General features: G+C 48.8%; 1 protein-coding gene across 6 annotated transcripts in view; it reads left to right on the top strand.

Annotated features, from left to right (window-relative positions):
• The first annotated feature begins 322 nt into the window (after window positions 1–322).
• EDAR (ectodysplasin A receptor) overlaps window positions 323–17,029 on the top strand; it is a 90,435-nt gene continuing 73,728 nt past the window's right edge. For 3 of the 6 annotated variants that reach the window (XM_078348887.1, XM_035271860.3, XM_078348888.1), the window contains exon 1: window positions 323–594. Coding sequence is in view for 3 of the 6 variants with exons in the window: in XM_035271856.3 (XP_035127747.1) it covers window positions 2,029–2,289 (261 nt within the window). In the remaining 3 variants the exon portion in view is untranslated. Of the gene's footprint in view, window positions 595–1,895; window positions 2,290–17,029 lie in introns of those variants that run through there. The other 3 variants (XM_035271856.3, XM_035271857.3, XM_035271859.3) reach the window with 3 other exon arrangements.

A 17,029-nucleotide genomic window follows, 5' to 3' on the forward strand; every position in this document is an offset into this window, starting at 1 on the left:
CCATGCCTGTAGCCGTCTCAGTGGAGGGTCCTTCTGAGAACAAGCTTTGATTAATGATATTTTAATGCTAGTTAGCTTTTTAGCACTCCCATGCCTAAAGGCTCTGAGAGAAGCAAGACTCCCACCCCTGCAAAAAAAAAAAATCCACGGTTTTTATGCATTCCAACAGATCTCTTAAGGGGCAGATGTCCAGAGAGCCAGGTGTGCCAGGGACCTATGGCAGCAGTGCTAAACGTGCCCGCTTCAGCCTCTCCAGTGCTGGGAGAGACCTCTAGATGGTGCAGGTGAGTTTACAATGAGGGAAAGCCCCTCTGCAAGGGCTGTTTCCAAACTTGGAGACGGGACAGGGAGCAGTCAAGGAAGAGTTCCCGGGAAGCCCTTTAAACGGAAAGAAAAGGAAGCGAGGCTGGTGGCAGAGAGGTGTGCCAGGTCCCAGGCAACCCTGACGGCCTCTGGGGACATAGAGTATCTGTTTCTGAGAGCGCTGCCAGGGTAGCCAACTGTGAAGCCTGTCACCCAGAATTGGATGGTGCCTGGCTTTCTTCGTATACCCATCCTCTTCTGGGACTGAAGCTGACCTCCGGCGGGAGCCAGGTAAGCTTTGGTCCTTTCCTCTGGTTTTCTAAACTCCTCAGCTGTGGCTGAGACTGAGGTGTCAGGGGCTGGGAGACAGGCTGGGTGCATTTTTGAAATGCATGTCATTTTTGGGTTGCGTTTGAACAAGCTTTACCGATTGCAGTATGTCTGCGCTACCAGTTCTAAGACCTGAGATTATTCCTTTGTTTCCAGGAAAACATCAGAAACCCCGTTTTGCCGTTGTTTGCACAATTGGTTAGGGAGCCGAATTCTGAGTATGTTTCACAGGCTGTAAGATTCAGGCTACTAAAGCAACGGGTTCCTCCAGGGAGCCTGAAAAGTATGTTCGGGTTTGCCCCTGTGCTGGCTTACTGGGGAAGGCAGGCACAGATGGGACTCTAGCTGGGCTCTGTACCTGCCTCCCACCCTGCATACCCTCTGTGCCGTAAAAGACCTTCCAAGTGGGGTTTCCAAGCAAGTCTGACACCTTCCATACCCTGGCTTCTGTGTTGGTGGGGGAAGCAGGGAGAGGAAGAGAAGGAGGGGAGTTGGTACCTAGTTGTGATGGTTGAGATTTTCATTTCCAGCCAAGAGGTTCCTCTCAACACTCTGACAGACAGTGGGGCAGTCTGGGCTCCTAGGAGCCGGCTCTGATTCCCAGCCTCCTCCAGCAGCAGCCAAACTTTGAGATGTCAGCTCAGGGAGAAGAGGGTGACTGAACAGGGAGGGCAGCAGGCAAGGTCCCCCACTGGGTTTCCCTGCCCATGTTGTGCTGAGTCAGCAGCAAGAGGGACAGTTAAAATCTACAAGAGGGCAGATGCTAGTCAGTCGGGAATCCCACACAGCCAGGGGCACACGCGTATGAGGAGACTTATGGAGAGACAGGAGCTCCGCAGTCCTCTTCCCTTGTCCCCAGGCCACTGCTCTGCGGCTCTCAAGTGGCATTTTTTCGACACTTTCTAAGCAAGCATGAAACTGTAACAAAGAGGTGAAAACCCACAATAGACTGACAGAGAAAAGGGATCCAGTCCTCTAAGATAGAATATTTCTTGCCTGGCTTGATACTCTGAGGTTTCTAAGATATAGCCACCTACAATGTTTAAAGATACGTTTTGACAGAGGCTACCAAAAAGAGAGTGAGTCTGGTCAAGGTTGGGAAATAAGCGTTGGTTCCGATGATGGTCCGCATGTACCCTTCATGGCTGGGAAAGTTTGGGGGTCCTGGTGGTGATCGGCAGGGGTCTCTGCTGTACTCCTCCCCACCCCTAAGTGGGCCAGGCTGTGCTGTGGAAGGATTAATTTTTGACAGCACAGTTGAAGGATAATCTTGGAAAGACCAGTCTTTGGGAGAAATAAGTAAATAAAATTTTCCTGAAATGCTTGATTTCCACTCCCTGGCCACTACCTGGTTTCTTGCTTTTGTGAGCTGGCCTTTCGTGTTGTTGGGGATACATGTTTGTGACATGCGGAAGTGTCAGGGGTTCGTCTCTGTTTCTCAGGTGTCGTGGTACTCTCATCCCTAGTCCAGTGCCTGCCATTGGGCAGCAGCCCAGCATTGCTCGGGAGTGCAGACAGACCTGTCCTACCCCATCTCCCAGAGCACAAAACCGACTTGCCTCTGTTAAACCGGGAGCCTCTTCTAGTCAAAGTTCCTCAGGTCCCATAGGTCCACAGACGGAAGCTGGGTTACCTGACTCTCCTTTCTGGGTCCAGGTGAGTGCATTTTGTGGTTTCCTAAGAATAGAATTTATTCTCAAGGAAATGCCCAGGAAGCCAGCTTCAAAGACTCAAGCAAATCTGAAATTCAAATACAGGAGCTGTAAACAAAATGGTGTTTGGCAGACAGCCTTGCTGCTTAAGGGGCTCAGCCCCTCAGCTGGGCTCAGTTTCCCCTCACCCTCCTCCTAGCCTGTCTAGTTGCTGCCTGCATGCCTCAATTATCCTGGATGACACCTGCCTGCTCATTTCTTTGATACTGTTTGAGGCTCTGCCTAGATATTCTACCCCAATCGTATCATTAATTAACTTACATTAAGCCTACTTAGCACATTAGATCAATTAGGAGACAAAAGCCCCAGCCAGCCCTGCCTGCGAGCATGCCGCCTCCATCTCAGTGCCTACAATTCTGTCCTTACTGAATTCTTACGTTGCAGGAAGGAATTTTTTTTTAATCCCCAAGGTTAATATTTTCTTAAAAAATAAAGCAAGGAAATATAAGCTGATGCCCAGTAATTTAACCTTTGCTGTATATTTCTATAGCACTTTACAAAGCATTTTCATGAATGTCTTCTCTATTTTCCCAATAAGACAATTGAGGCTCAGAAAGGTTCACTGACTTGCCCAAAGTCACACAGCTCAAAATGTTTATAGGAACACAAGAGCTGGTCTAGGTTAGCACTCAGAATGCCCAGGCCTTGTGTGGAGCCTATCACTGGTCATTGGAGGGGCTGAAAGCAGAACCTGTGTCCTCTGCCTCCAACACTGGCACATTTGCCCCCGCAAGGAGATGGTGCAATGACAACCACCAGGGATTATTAAAATAAGGGTGGAGTGAGCAAACACTCCCGTTCCTGTATCTTAGTTTCCCAGGGTCATGTCAGCCCAGAGACACATGCCCTCTCCTCAGAGGCGAGGGATCAAGAAGAAACAATCTCAGTTTGTTCTTTGTGAACCCTCCTGATAAAGGTTTGGTGATACAGGAGATATTAGAGTGTTTGTAGTTTTTATATAGTGAAAAACTGTCATATATAGGCCATTGTAGGTGGTTCAATCTAAGGTAGTCTAGTAACTAAAACAAAATTTCAAAATGGCATTTGGGGCTCAGGCATCCCAACAGCGTGTTGGCCCCTAAGAAAATGATCTCCACTGTATTTACTTTTGCATCATTTTCCTTAGAGTGTTATAAAGCATTACTCAAGGATAGCTAACCCTGCACAGTCAAAGCTAAGGAAAAAGCTTTTCCCTGGCTCTTCCCAGGGATTGGTCGTTCATTAGGTCATGTATTAAGGGAGCCTACAACCTGAAGTGTCTTCAGTCATAGCACACCCCAAGCACATCATGCACTCCATGAAAATATATCCAAGGAATGAATGAGTTCCTTCATCCTTCTTGTCAGAGAAAGGTCACCAATTGTTCTAACCACACAGTGGGGAACAAGGGGTTTGCTTAAACATTAGCATACCCTAAGTCAATAAGCAAACAAATCCCAGTTGGCAAGGCTACCATCTGTGGGGGCAGAGACACCTGTTATTTCTCAAATGCTAGGTGCTTGAGGGTGGAAACACACTATTTGGACCCCAGGAAGGAGCAAGCACATGTGGGTGAAGCTGGGGGTCCTGCCCCCTTGCCCAGATCTCCTTGCCCAGGCACACTCTGGAAATGCCCATCATTTTATACACCTACATACACATGCAACCAACCAGGAGGCCTTTGTTTTCCATTTCTGACAAAACAGAGGACCATGGAAAACAGATGGGCCATAAGGAGACCCACAGAGGAAGATGCAACTGTGCCAGTAGCCCTGGCTGCACCACCCTGAGCTCATGCCAGTTCAACTCACTTCACAGTAAATCAGACCGACTGCTCCAAACATAGCAGGAAGGCACCTCCACTTGTGAGTCGGGATGAAATGAGCAATGAGGGCAATAACAACCACAGTCACGTTACTCTTACTAACAGCCCTGAGGCCCAAGGTGCAGTGCAAAAGCCAAGCTTGTCAGTGGGCTCAAGGCTGATATTGTTAATTGATACCATTCGATGGCTAGATACAGGCAACTAAAAGACAAGCACAAATACTGAAATAAGATACAATATTAGTCTCCTGAAAATAAAAAAGAGTTGATTCTGCCAACCACACCTGAATCCTGAGAGAAAGGGCTTTCTTAGGATAGAAGAAAGACATGCAAAACCAGACTATAAGAAAAAATGAGAGGACATGCACTGTTTTGACAACCTCAGATCGTTACCAAATCTCTTCTCTAAAAAATTCCATTGGCTGGACCAGGCACGGTGGCTCACACCTGTAATTCCAGCACTTTGGGAGGCCGAGGCGGGTGGATCACACAGAAGGCTGAGGTCAGGAATTCAAGACCAGCCTGGCCAACATGGTGAGACTCTGTCTCTACTAATATACAAAAACTAGCTGAACGTGGTAGTGTGCGCTTATAATCTCAGCTATTCAGGGGAGGCAGGAGAATCGCTTGAACCTGGGAGGCGGAGGTTACAGTGAGCTGAGATCACGCCATTGGACTCCAACCTGGACAACAGAGTGAGACTCCATCTCAAAAAAAAAAAAAAAAAAAAAAAAAAAACCTTCCATTTGCCGTATTTCCAATCCCATATTTGCATGGAATCCTGCATGCACAGGAGGAAGCAGGGAGGATTTCAAGTTGGCTTTAGCACACATTCATTCATTCAGCAAATGTTTTCTGTGTGTCTGCTACATGCCAGGCACCATGCTGGGATGTAGTCACACAGTGGTCCCATGGGTGAGGAGAGAGAACATCTCTGCACTCACAGAGCTTAGACTCTGCTGCAGGGAGAGAAGCCATAATGGACAAATCCAGCGCCGTGAAAAAAAAAATCAGCAAGGCAGGCGGAAAGTGTCCAGGGTGGGAGTGGGGGCTTCTTGGGAAATGAAATAGTCGAATAAAGACCCAGATGAAGTGAGGAAGTGAACCAGGACACCCGCAAGAAGGAGACGTCCCCACCGCAGCAGCAGGAAGGCCATGCTGCTGGAGCAGAGGGGAAGGAGGGAAGAACAAGAGGAGAACCAGGAGCGTGAGCGGGCCATGGCAAGGGAGCTGGGCTCTCACTGAGCGTGAAGGGAAGGCAAATAGAAGTCAAGTCAGGGCAGACATTCAGCCATGGCAGCTCATACCCTGTGTTGTTCTGGGGCAGTCAGTGCCACATCACCCCATCCCATGCCATGCCGGTTGCTGTATTCTGAGTATCTGCTCCTAAGTAGCCTCTTCTGAGGAGGGCTGGCTTGACTGGGGTGCAGGGCAGGAAAGGCAGGCAGCAGGAGGGATGGCAGGAGAGGAATGATCTGTTTCCACCAACACCTGCTGCCTTCGCCATTAACACATGCCAAAGGGATCCATTCTGAGAAAAATTATAAAGACCCTAACTTGAAACACATGATTACACTTACAAAAATCTAAAAGTAGATTATCAAGACTCAGTAAGTTGTGTATAGAAAGCGCACTTAGCAACAGACATCACCGTTGCCCCCCTTGCAGCCCTGCTGGGGCATCTCAAACAGTCTCAGAGCCCCTGGCCAGCTGCACTCACTTCCTCCTCACTTGGAGAGAGGAACACCTTCCAGCATCAGATGTGAGATGGGGTGGGGATGCAGTGGCTCCCTGACAGCTCAGTTGGCAAAATTGTTGGGAACAGGTTCAGAGATCACAGATGTCCTGGGCCAGCATGCCACAGCTGTTCCTGTTGACTCCATACGGCCTTTGGAGTTGGGGAGAACCTGGTTTCCCTGACCTGTTGCTCATAACTGAACGATGGAGGCCGATTAGAAGGGAAGTCAGCCTGGAGGAAGATACCTGTCTCTGGGAAGCACAGGACAGTGAAAACAGACAGATAGATCATGAGGCGGGAGCTGGAAGGGCAGGATTGTTGGCTTGATGTCTGGTTGGGGTCTGGTAATACAGCAAAGTGCGAGTCCATGGGGAATGCTCCAATGGGATGCAGACGTCTATTAGCCTGGCTGATTTTATTCACCCAGTTAGATGTGGTTTTATGGTTTACTGTTTGGATTGAAGCTCTGTTTCCTTGTGTAATAAGCATTACCTCTGGCCCAGAAAAATTCTAATCCTTAAAATATTGAAATGCACTGAGCATCCCTAAAAGGTACTGTAGGAGTCCCAAGGTTCATTTTCTTTAAGATTTAGTCCTTAATAAAGACTCAAAATGGCCGTTCCTAAACCCTCCTGCCCATAATGAAGAAGATAAATCAGAGGGTACACTTTGGGGATGTTGACATGCTGCATCCTCTATAGAAAGCCTTTATCTCCAAGAAGCGTGGCCAAGGGAGGGCACTGACAGCTGAGTTTAGAGTGGGATTTGTAAGCAGCACAAACTAATTGTGCATCAGTAGATTTGCAGAGTGTGGTTTTCTGTTGACAGATTTCTTTATGGGCAATAAAATCTCCAATAAGTATTATTTACATTCAGCAGAACTCTTTTTGAATTTTAGCTCATTCTTAGATTTGGAGAGAGAGAGAGACCATCCCTGTACATGCAGCAAGCTCCTGGCCTGTCTGGGTGGCCCCTGCCAGTCCTTGTTCTGTGGCCACTGTGATCCCCGCCAATGTCCTAGTTTCCCTCCAGCACTCACTAAAGTAATTTGGCTCCTCATTTTATGGGCAGAGGCAACCAAAACAAGGAGACGTAGGTGACTCGGGAGAGTTGGTTTTGAGTTAACTCTAAAAACCAGGAGACCAAACTTTCTCTAGAATTACTGCCAGTTGGTTTCCAATTTGAGGTTTCCAGATGAAAATTATTATCCAAACAGACCACACACAGCACTCTGACTTGCCTTCTGTGTCTGGCGTGTGTGAGGGAAATGGCACTGGAGAATATTATTAACTCTGATGATTATCAGAGTTGCTGCTTTTGAAGGCAAATATTTATTTTGTGAAAATTGCAAAATGAAGTACAGTTGAATGTTGAGCTCCTCCTTATGTTTACAGAATAAACAGAACTGATACACTGGCAAACACCAATGTCCCTAGTTCTCAAAGGACTGGCTGCGTGCCTCCCGTGGCACCAGTTAAAGCAGGGGCCTCTGGAGATGCAGGCCTCTAGCAGCATGACAGCCCCCCACCAGGGAAGGTCTAAGGCTTCCACCCACCTCCCTTGATTTCTACTCTGGAAACAGCTCTCCCAGTGTGGGCTAGATGGGGTTTGAGGTGTGTGCTTTCCTGCTCACCCTGGAGCATTTCTTAGAGTGACTACTGCACTTGCCATAGGACAATGGGCTCTAGATCTTACTCAAGGCTTTGTGAGAAGATCTAATAGAAATAGAATACCTGACTCCTATTCTCATGGCCTGAAACATTGAAAGAAGGAAATAGGAGATATAGCCAAATTGCACTGTGCTGTGATTGAGCTGTTAAACATCTGTCCCTGCCGTTGCACTGACTGTGCCCTCTTTGAGGATGGGGGCATTCCTCTGTTCATTCTGTCACCTAGCACAGTGGCTGAACACAGTAGGTATTCAATAAATGTTGAAGAAACCCACAATTATTGGGCATCTGTTACTTTCATAGTGTTTCCATCTTGCTTAATCTGCACAGCAATCCTGTGAAATCAAGACAATCATCACTGCTTCACACATATGCAGAGTAAGGCTGGGAGAGGTGAGGTGGTGTGCCTGAGACCTCCCTCCTGGTGAGTTCATGGACTTCACCTTGGTGTCTTTTCCATGGGCTCTTTCAGAAATGAGAGCTGGGATGATGTGGGCTTCAAATTAGCCTGAAGTCTAGCCTTGTATCATAACTATCTGGTGTGGAGACAGTATATATCAAGCAGGGATGTAGGTATAGACAGATGTGTAAAATGGTCAATATGACTGAGCTTCCCAGAAACACTTCAGCAGACAGCCCTGCTGGCTGGCCCCGGACCCTGGACAGTTGTTCTGGGCTGCAGGATGCTGTGAGCTAGAGCAGAAAATGGGAGCTTCTCTTTCTATCCCCAAGGCCAAGAGCAGACCTAGCCAGCCTTTCTTCTTACAACAGCAGTCACACCAGACCTAAGATGCGCCAGACAACTTCGACTTCAGGAGCCTTTCTTATTCCCTGAAGTCAGGTGGGACTGGTCCTGGTGGGGTTGGACCGGCATGGGCTAGCCACCTGGGGCGGCTGCAGCTCAGGAAAGAATGCTGGCAGCAGAGTGGGGAGGAGCCCAGCCTCTGGTGGACACAGGCCCAGAGCCAGCTCCTTCCTGTGCTAGTGGTGGAGCTTCAGATCAGTATCGCTGGGTAATTTCTGTCAGTTTCCAGAGGGAGGGTCACAGTACTTGCCTCATGGCAGTATTGTGTGGATTTCCAAGAGCCAAGACAGGCAGAGTGCTTAGAGCAGGCTATGGCCATACTGGAAGTCCTGCCCACACTCCGTATACACTGATGGGCTGAGTTTAATGGGTCAGCCTCTGCCTGGCAGTCACTCTCCACAGTCAAGTCCATCAGAGGTCACTCTCTGCCCTTGGAGCAATCTATCAATTTGGCCAGGTTTCAAAACCCAATCAGGACCCTGCAGTTAAGGGGCAGCTACATGGGTTGGTTGGGGACAGAGCAGGCTCTCCCAGCCCCCATGGAGTATGGTGCCAGGTCAGCCACCTCCCCACCAGTGACACCCTGACCCCACTCTGGCCATACTGATTCAAGCTCATTTGTTCCTTCTGCTCAAAATGCTCCTGCCCAGACCTCTGTGTGTCTTGCTCATTCCCTTCAGGTCTATGCTAACGCATCATCCTATCAGAGAAACCCTCTCTGGCCCCACACTGTATAAAACAGCGGCTCCCATCCCCAAACTCCTGTTTTACCTTTATCCATAACAGTGTCCACCTTACACATGCACACACAATATCACATAGATATTATACATATGTAGACATTATATAGATAGATATCTATGTAATATAATATACACAGATATACATACATATATATAATATACACAGATATTATAATATATAATTTACATAGATATATAATGTAATATACATAGATATACATAGATATTATACATATATATGTGTGTATGTGTATATATACATATATATAAGTATATGTATATATATATATATACATATATATATATATTTGAACCTAGAACTTGGTAAGGAATAAGTATTAGTCTGAAATCACGACTTGCTGCTGAGGTGAGGGGCCGGGTGTGCCCACCAGAGCAGGAGTGTCAGTTTCCTCCTGTGCGCTCCAGAGCCTCCCAAGGGGACTTTTGCTCTCCTCACCTTCGCAGAGGTTTCGGGATGTGACTCACATAGGCTTCCCTGAGATTCTCTCACTGCAGAACTTTCCAGAATCAGTGAAGCAAACAGGGAAGAGAATGAAATAAGCTGGGGTTAAAGAACAACCAGGAGACCTTGAAATAGTAGTATATCAGGTTGAGAGCAGAGAAAGTAGTAACTTGCCCATTGCCCCCTCCCAGCCCCCATGTCATGTGGTTGAACTTGACGATGGCTGATGTGTTAAGTGTGAGTGTGTCCATGATCACTGATGCAGCAAGCTTGGGAGGTGAGGGCATCACACTGATTTTCAAGTGAGGAAGCATAGGCCAGGAGAGTCATGTGCCTGCCTCATCTCAGCCACGGTAATAGAGCCACAGCACCTCGCTTCCCACTCCCCAGCTGTGACGCCAGGTTATCCCCCACCTATGTGTTGCCCATCCGAGACAGGCTGGCTGTCAGGGCCCAGCGGGAAGCATGTCATATTAGATGGCCAAGGTGAAAAAACTGTATTCAGTGGACCCATTTGGCCGGTGGTGTGCACCTCAGTGGCTCCTCCCCTGTTGGCTGCTGCTGCCTGGACCTGCTGAAGCCCTCCTCTCCTCTGCAGTTCCTGCTGTCTGCATCCTTCATGATTAAGCTGACCCTGGGTAGGGAGGCTGGAGAGGATTCTCTTCTCCATAGCCCTGCACCTCAGCAGCCGGGCTCAGGGTCTTCAAGCCCCCAGCCACCACCTGACATGCCCCTAGCTTACTAGCTTGCTTTCTCCAGGCCCCCCTGCAGCTGCTGGGGTATGCCGTGTGTGTGTGTGTGTGTGTGTGTGTGTGTGTGTGAGAGAGAGAGAGAGACAGTGAGACAGCAATAGAAGCTTGGGATGGGGCTTGGAACTGTCTGGGAGAAGTGGTGCCGCAGGGGCAGCCAAGGTCAGCCTCAGCAAACAAGAGCGTTGGAGGAGTAAGGTTCACCAAATGTAAGAGACAAATCGGACTCTAAACTTCTCCAACCAGATGACACCTTTAATTCTGCACGTCTGGGCTCTAAGGTGCAAATTCTCCTTTTACTCAACAGCAAGAAAGATCTGTTCCTTGGGTGAGGGTCAAGTGCTCTGGCAGTGGTTGGAGAAACACAGTGAGAGGGAGGGACAGCCTTGGTGGCATCCTCAGATGGTTCCACATTTCCCAGTTTTCGGTGACTCTCGTTTTCCACAACACTGAATGTTTTTGAAGCTGGCACCTTTCTGCTAACTGAGTAGATGCCTCATCGGAAACGGAATGTCTGTACTTTACACACCACACCCCCTCCAGCCCTGCTGAGAACTCTCCTGGGCTAATGGTTTCCTTTTGGAAAGCTTTCAAATGCTCTTTGTCGGAGTTTACATTATCTGCTTCCCTCTGCTCTGTATGTGGATTATTTGCCTGTTGGGTTTAATTTAGCCATATTTGCAGCTGTGCTAACAACTTCATTGGTGCCCTCCTGCTTTCAGAATGGATTTTCCCGTCTTTTCTCCAGCTTACCGATAGACTATCTCCATACCAAAACCGAAGCAGGGCTGGGCATTGTCTGCAGGCATTCTGCCTCGCTACAGAACCCATTTTCTCTGACCAAACTTCACCGCATTTCAGGTGCTAACTAGGTCACTCTAATATTTTAATATCAATAGTTAAATGATTTTTTTCTTAAAAATCACTGTCAAACAAGAAAAAACTTCTCCTTGGTGCTCTGAAGCTCAGCCTCCTTGGGAGGATTCGAGTGTTCCCTAAGTCCATGGCTCCCTCGGAGCTCTGCCCTCTAGAAATAAATTGTGAACCTCTTGAAGCATCTAACAAATATGACAAGCACGCAGATTAGCAAAGACACGCAGAGGCTACCAAGTTCAATATTTTTATTTTATTAATGAGCTTTTTGTACTTAATGGGAGACCTGGCCACCTAATAAGACTGTGATTATTGGGAACCACAGAGATGTAATCAGATGTTCTAGACCTGGATGGTATATTTTACCCCTTAAACACTTCCACACCCTGCCTGGATCCTTTTCTGCTTCAGAGACACATGATGGATTCCTAAAAGATATCTGCAGCTATTCCCAGTGAAGGCTGTAGCTCAGCAGGCCCCGAACTTGGCATTACAGAGGCGGTACCTGTGCAACCTTGCCCTCTGGGGCCCTTTGCTGGTTTTCTAACCTGGGCTCTTCCCCATGCCAGTGTCATTTGTCGGGTTAAGGAAGAATAACTTTGAACTGCAGCGCTGTTCTATGGGATGAAGTTGGCTGGAGTCCCTCTGCAAGAATAGAAGCTCCCTGAGGAGTATTATCTGTATCCACAGAGGCCGTAGATCCTGCCCGTAGATAAGAGAACAAGCAAGTGCCTGTCTTTCTTTAGGGTGTCATTTGCTATGATGTCTTGCGGTTGATGAAGGCTTTAAAAGTGTGTGAAACAGAAGTAGAACAAGAAAAGAGCGCGCGGCTCTCAGCAGGAGCTGTCCTGAGATCACTGTGGGTCCTTCAGACACCGAGGCCTGTTTCCACCGTCAGCTCTGAAGCCTTCTGTTCACTGGGTAATCTCTGGGATGCTGTCAGTATTTGAAACAACAGTGACTCCTAGTAAGAGCCGGGTCCCGGGAGAGAGGACATCCAGATGCCCCCGTCCCTCCTCACACCTGGAAACAGTCTTCTAGTTCAGGAACACTCAGAAAAGGTGAGCTATTCAGGAGCTGAGCTGAGAGGCCACCAGATCTCTAGGCAGCACAGGCAGTGCTGATGGGCCATGGGATGGTCAGTCCTCCTGGCCAGGGGTGCAAGGCCCATTGGCTCCCTTTAGCCTTATCCATCTGGGAAAATTCAGGCCCGGGGCCTGCGGGGGCCACCGGAATCATCAGTGCCTCCTTATCAGCATCCTGATCACAGCACAGGTGTCTTTCTAAAAGGGAGTTTGTTCTTTCCCAACAGGAAAGTCAGAGGTATTTGGGACACTCTCAGACACCTCTTCATCTTAGCATTTGTCAGTGCTCACTGTGCACCCAGATCTGGCATTCTAATGCTAATCTCCGGTGAAAGGAACCCACGCTCCTTGGAGAAGTGGCTGATACCAGAGCTGGGGCAGGGAAAACACAAGAGGAGCCTGGGACACAAAGTAAGGCGGTCCTAGGGAAAGAAAAAGAAGAAAAAATTTTAAATGGGAGTATGTCTAAGGGACACACAAACCAACTAAAAGAGCTCCCAGTCACGAAAGCTGGGACAATTTAAGCAACAAAATAAATCATGCAATATTGGATTATAACCCAGAGTTTAAAATAAATACCTGCGTGTTCACACTGAAAAATATGGACGATGGACAAATACATAACAGAGAAGAGGCAGGTCTCACGTGCAGAGGAACTCCCTTGAGGAGGGATGCTGTGCCCTTGAGGAGGTGGAGCAGATAACTCCCTCCCTTAAGGGTACACCCTGCCTGGAGACTTCCTTCCAAGGAGAACTGGAAGGAGTCACTTCAGAGTGGGGAATCGGGCCAGTCTTGGCCTCATCCCTGTGATGGAGGCCAGTATCAACAATCCTGAGGCATGCTGGTAACATGGACCCTTCACATGATGAGAATGGCACGTTCCCTCTGTGGTCTTCCTCCCAAAACCCATCGCCTCAGTTTGTCATGACAAAAAACATCTGACAACTCTCAGTTGAGGAGGATTCTACAAAACACCTGGCCAGTGCTCCTCAAGCTGCTCAGTCATCAAAAACAAAGCAAGTCAGAAATTGTCTTCTTAGCCAAGAAGAGCCTAAGGAGACGTGATGACTAAATAGAATGTGGGAACCTAGATGAGAGCCTGGGACAGAAAAAGAGCCTTAGGAGAAAACTAAGGACATCTGAAGCTGTCTGGACTTCAGTTAACAATAATGCGTCAGTACCAGCTCATCACTCATGTAAGATCCTAAAAGGAAAACGTGTGGGGTCCATGGGAGCACTCTGTACTGTATTTGCAAATTTTCTGCAAATCTAAAATTGTCCTAAAGCAGAAGAAATCCCTTGTCTAGACTCAGTCACCCCCCATTTGCCCTGCCCTTTTCAGCATCCACAGAATGCCGTCCAGCAGTTAAGGGGTGGCCTTGACTTCTTGAGCTCATTCAGGAGTGACCATGAGACATCCTTATGCCACGCAGAGCCTGGCCAATAGTGCTACCCTTCTCTTGCTGGAATAATGTGTCCTCATGTCATTCCCTCTAACCACCACATGGCTCTGGCCAGGGGCTTCTCATGCTCCTTAGCTCCCAGACCACACCCCTGCACCCCCAGATGTATTTTAGACTTGTTGGTGCCAGCCGCCTCCCCAAAGCTGCTGCCCTGCTTCTAGTTCTGGGGTTAGGAATGAGCTGAGCCTACAGTCCACCCACCCACCTCTTCTCACTCTGGCATGCATCTGGTCAACCAAGCTACCGTGAGCTGACCCAGGCTGGGGTCCCAGGATAAAGTAGATGCAGCTCTTGCTCTCACGTGCAGGCACTATCCATGTCTCACCAGCCCATACTCCAGCCCTCTTCCTAGTGCAGTGGGTGCTGACCTGCACCCATAAGCTCCCTTGCCCCTGGCCTCCAGATGGATTTGACCCATAGAAGACACGGGCGGGAGCCCAGGCAGAAGCATGGCAGCTGGCAGGGGATTTACCCTGCACCTTTCTGCCTGAGGCCACAGTTGCTATCCCTGTGTTCAGATCTTCTCTTTCCCTTGCCCCTTCCCGGACAGGCTAAACTGCAGTTCCTGAAGTGCAGCACCATCACTTGCTGCCCCCTGCACCGCACCCTCAGGTGGGGTCCCTGCTGCACTTGCCCCAGGTGGCACTTGGGGCAGGGCTCAGTGGAAAAGCAGATTCCACAATGGGGCTATGGTTTCCCAGGCCAGGTAGAAAGATGGTGCTCACTGAGGGGGCTTGCAGACTGGCTGCCTGGGTGGCTCGGGGGGTAATCAGCTCTTTCTTCTGAGTCCTGAATCTCCACCAGAGCCCTGCACACCTCAGAAAGGCTAGAGTCCGGGTGTGCAGACGCAAATGTTATGGGCAGGCCTGTTGAGGCAGCTTGGGGTGGTGGGAACAGCTAGACCCCAGCTCTGCCACTTACTGGCTAGTTCAAGCTCCTTCTACTCTCTGTTTCATTTTCTTTATCTGTAAAATGGGAATAATAACTACTTTTCTTGCTTCCTTTTTATTTATTTATTTATTTTGAGATGGAGCCTCACTCTGTCGCCCAGGCTGAAGTGCGGTGGCATGATCTCAGCACACTGCAACCTCAGCCTCTGAGGTTCAAGCAATTCTCCTGCTTCAGCCTCCTGAGTAGCTGGGATTACAGGCGACTGCCACCACTCCTGGCTAATTTTTGTATTTTTAGTAGAGACAGGGTTTCACCCGGTCAGGCTGGTCTCAAACACCTGACCTCATGATCCACCCTCCTCAGCCTCCCAAAGTGGTGGGATTACAGGCATGAGCCACCATGCCTGGCCATATCTACTTTTCGTGGTGTAATCATTAAAATAATGTTCATAAACAGGGTACTATAGTGTCTAACACAAAATACATAGTCAATATGTGGCATTTCTATTTTTCTTATTATTTCTGTTTGGAGAATGAATGGACAGGATGGTCTTACTCTCCTGGAAGTGGAATGTTGAGCCTTTTGTGAACAAAGATGATGCTTACAGCTCCATATCATCTTAAAATGGATAAGAGCCTTGTGCTGAAAACCCTGTGTGCCTCATCTTGAATCCCAGGAAAAGCTGTTATTTACGTAAAAACAAAAGCCAGTGGGGTGTCCAAAAGTGGAAGGGCCTTTGAGAACTCTGATGATGTTTTCCTTATTGTGAAATGGAAGTCAAGCTTGTAGCTCCAACCAAAAAATTTCCAGGTTTTGTAGTCGGTGTGGAGGTTGGAACAAGCAGTGGTCACCATGTGTGGCATGGGTTCTCGGACACACGTTCCCTGGAAAATCCACTTCTCCTGTGTTCTTCCAGAGGCAGTTAGCACCCTGGCAGGTGAGGGAAGCCACACTCACAGGCTGGAATGTCCATGACAGCAGGAAGGATTCTGCCAGGGTTCAGGCCCGCAGTGCCCTCAGGTGCTGGAAAGCATGGGGAAGCAGGAGAAATGAAGGCGGGAGGCAGCCAGCGCTGAACTACTACGTCCCAGGGGATGATGGTGACCACTCTCTCAGCACCGTCCTCCTGCCCTAGCCAGCCCTCTGAGTCAGCATCTAATGGCCTGTCTCACAAAATGCAGGAAAGTGGCACTATACACACCTGCCAAGGCCACGTGTGGTGGCTCACGCCTGTAATCCCAGCACCTTGGGAAGCCAAGGCAGGCAGATCACCTGAGGTTGGAAGTTCACAACCAGCCTGGCCAACATGGCGAAACCCTGTCTCTACTAAAAATACAAAAAAATTAGTGGGGCATGGTGGTGAGTGCCTGTAATCCCAGCTATCTGAAAGGCTGAGGCATGAGAATCGCTTGAACCTGGGAGGCAGAGGTTGCAGTGAGCTCAGATTACACCACTGCACTCCAGCCTAGGTGACAAGAGCGAAACTCCATCTCAAAAAAAAAATTAAATTAAATTAAATAAATAAACACCTGCTGAGACGTCTTCCTAGGAAATTCTTTGGACTTGGAGTCCAAGTTGCCTTGTTCTGGGCATGCCCAGCTCAGAGAGCTCTAGAAGAAAGTTCAAGAAATTCCAAGAAGGCAAAGAGGAGAATCCAGCTAGCCAAAGCTGGGAAGGGTAGAGGAAGAGTGAACATCCCTGCTGGAGGTCTCCTGGCTCCCACCCGCTTCTGAGTCTCAGCATCTGTGTGGGCTGTGAGCGATTGTTTTGTGGCAGATGAATCAGATGAGGGTTGTTTGCTTGTTTTTCAAATGGTCCCATCAAGTTCTCCAATCACAGCTGTAACTACAAGGCAAGCAGAATGGGGAAGACACCCGTCACCCTTGTGCAGACACTGCTTTTGCCAACGCCTGGCGTGCAGAGCAAGGCACCAGCTTTGGAACCCAGGTTACCTATAGTCTCTTTTTCCCTAGGCTGCCTCAGCCCATTGCAGCCTGACCTGGCCCTGCCCTGGCACTCCCACAGTGGGCAGGATTGGAAAGGGCAGTGCCTGGCACATTGGCACGAAAGCCAGCCAGGAGGGTTGGGCAGGCGCTCCAGGGCCTGAGAGGAAGGAGTGGGGACCACACCGTGCAGTGCCCTGCCCCTGTGTTTTGATTTGGCTGTCATTGTCTGTGTTCAATCCTAAGCTTGTCGAGAACTGGGCCGGCATGGCTATTGAAGTTCTGTGGAACAGAAGTTGGTCTCACAGGGGTGTGGCTGAAACAGCAAAGGACTGGAAGGCATATTAGTCATCTGTGCTGTGTAATAAATGACCCCAAAATGTGGCTGCTTAAAACAACAAACGTGACCAACCCACAGCTTTTGAGGGTCAGAAATCAGGGAGCGGCTCTGCTGGGTG

This window comes from Callithrix jacchus, chromosome 14, assembly GCF_049354715.1.
Source record: "Callithrix jacchus isolate 240 chromosome 14, calJac240_pri, whole genome shotgun sequence".
In the NCBI taxonomy this organism is placed as follows: Eukaryota; Metazoa; Chordata; class Mammalia; order Primates; family Cebidae; genus Callithrix; species Callithrix jacchus.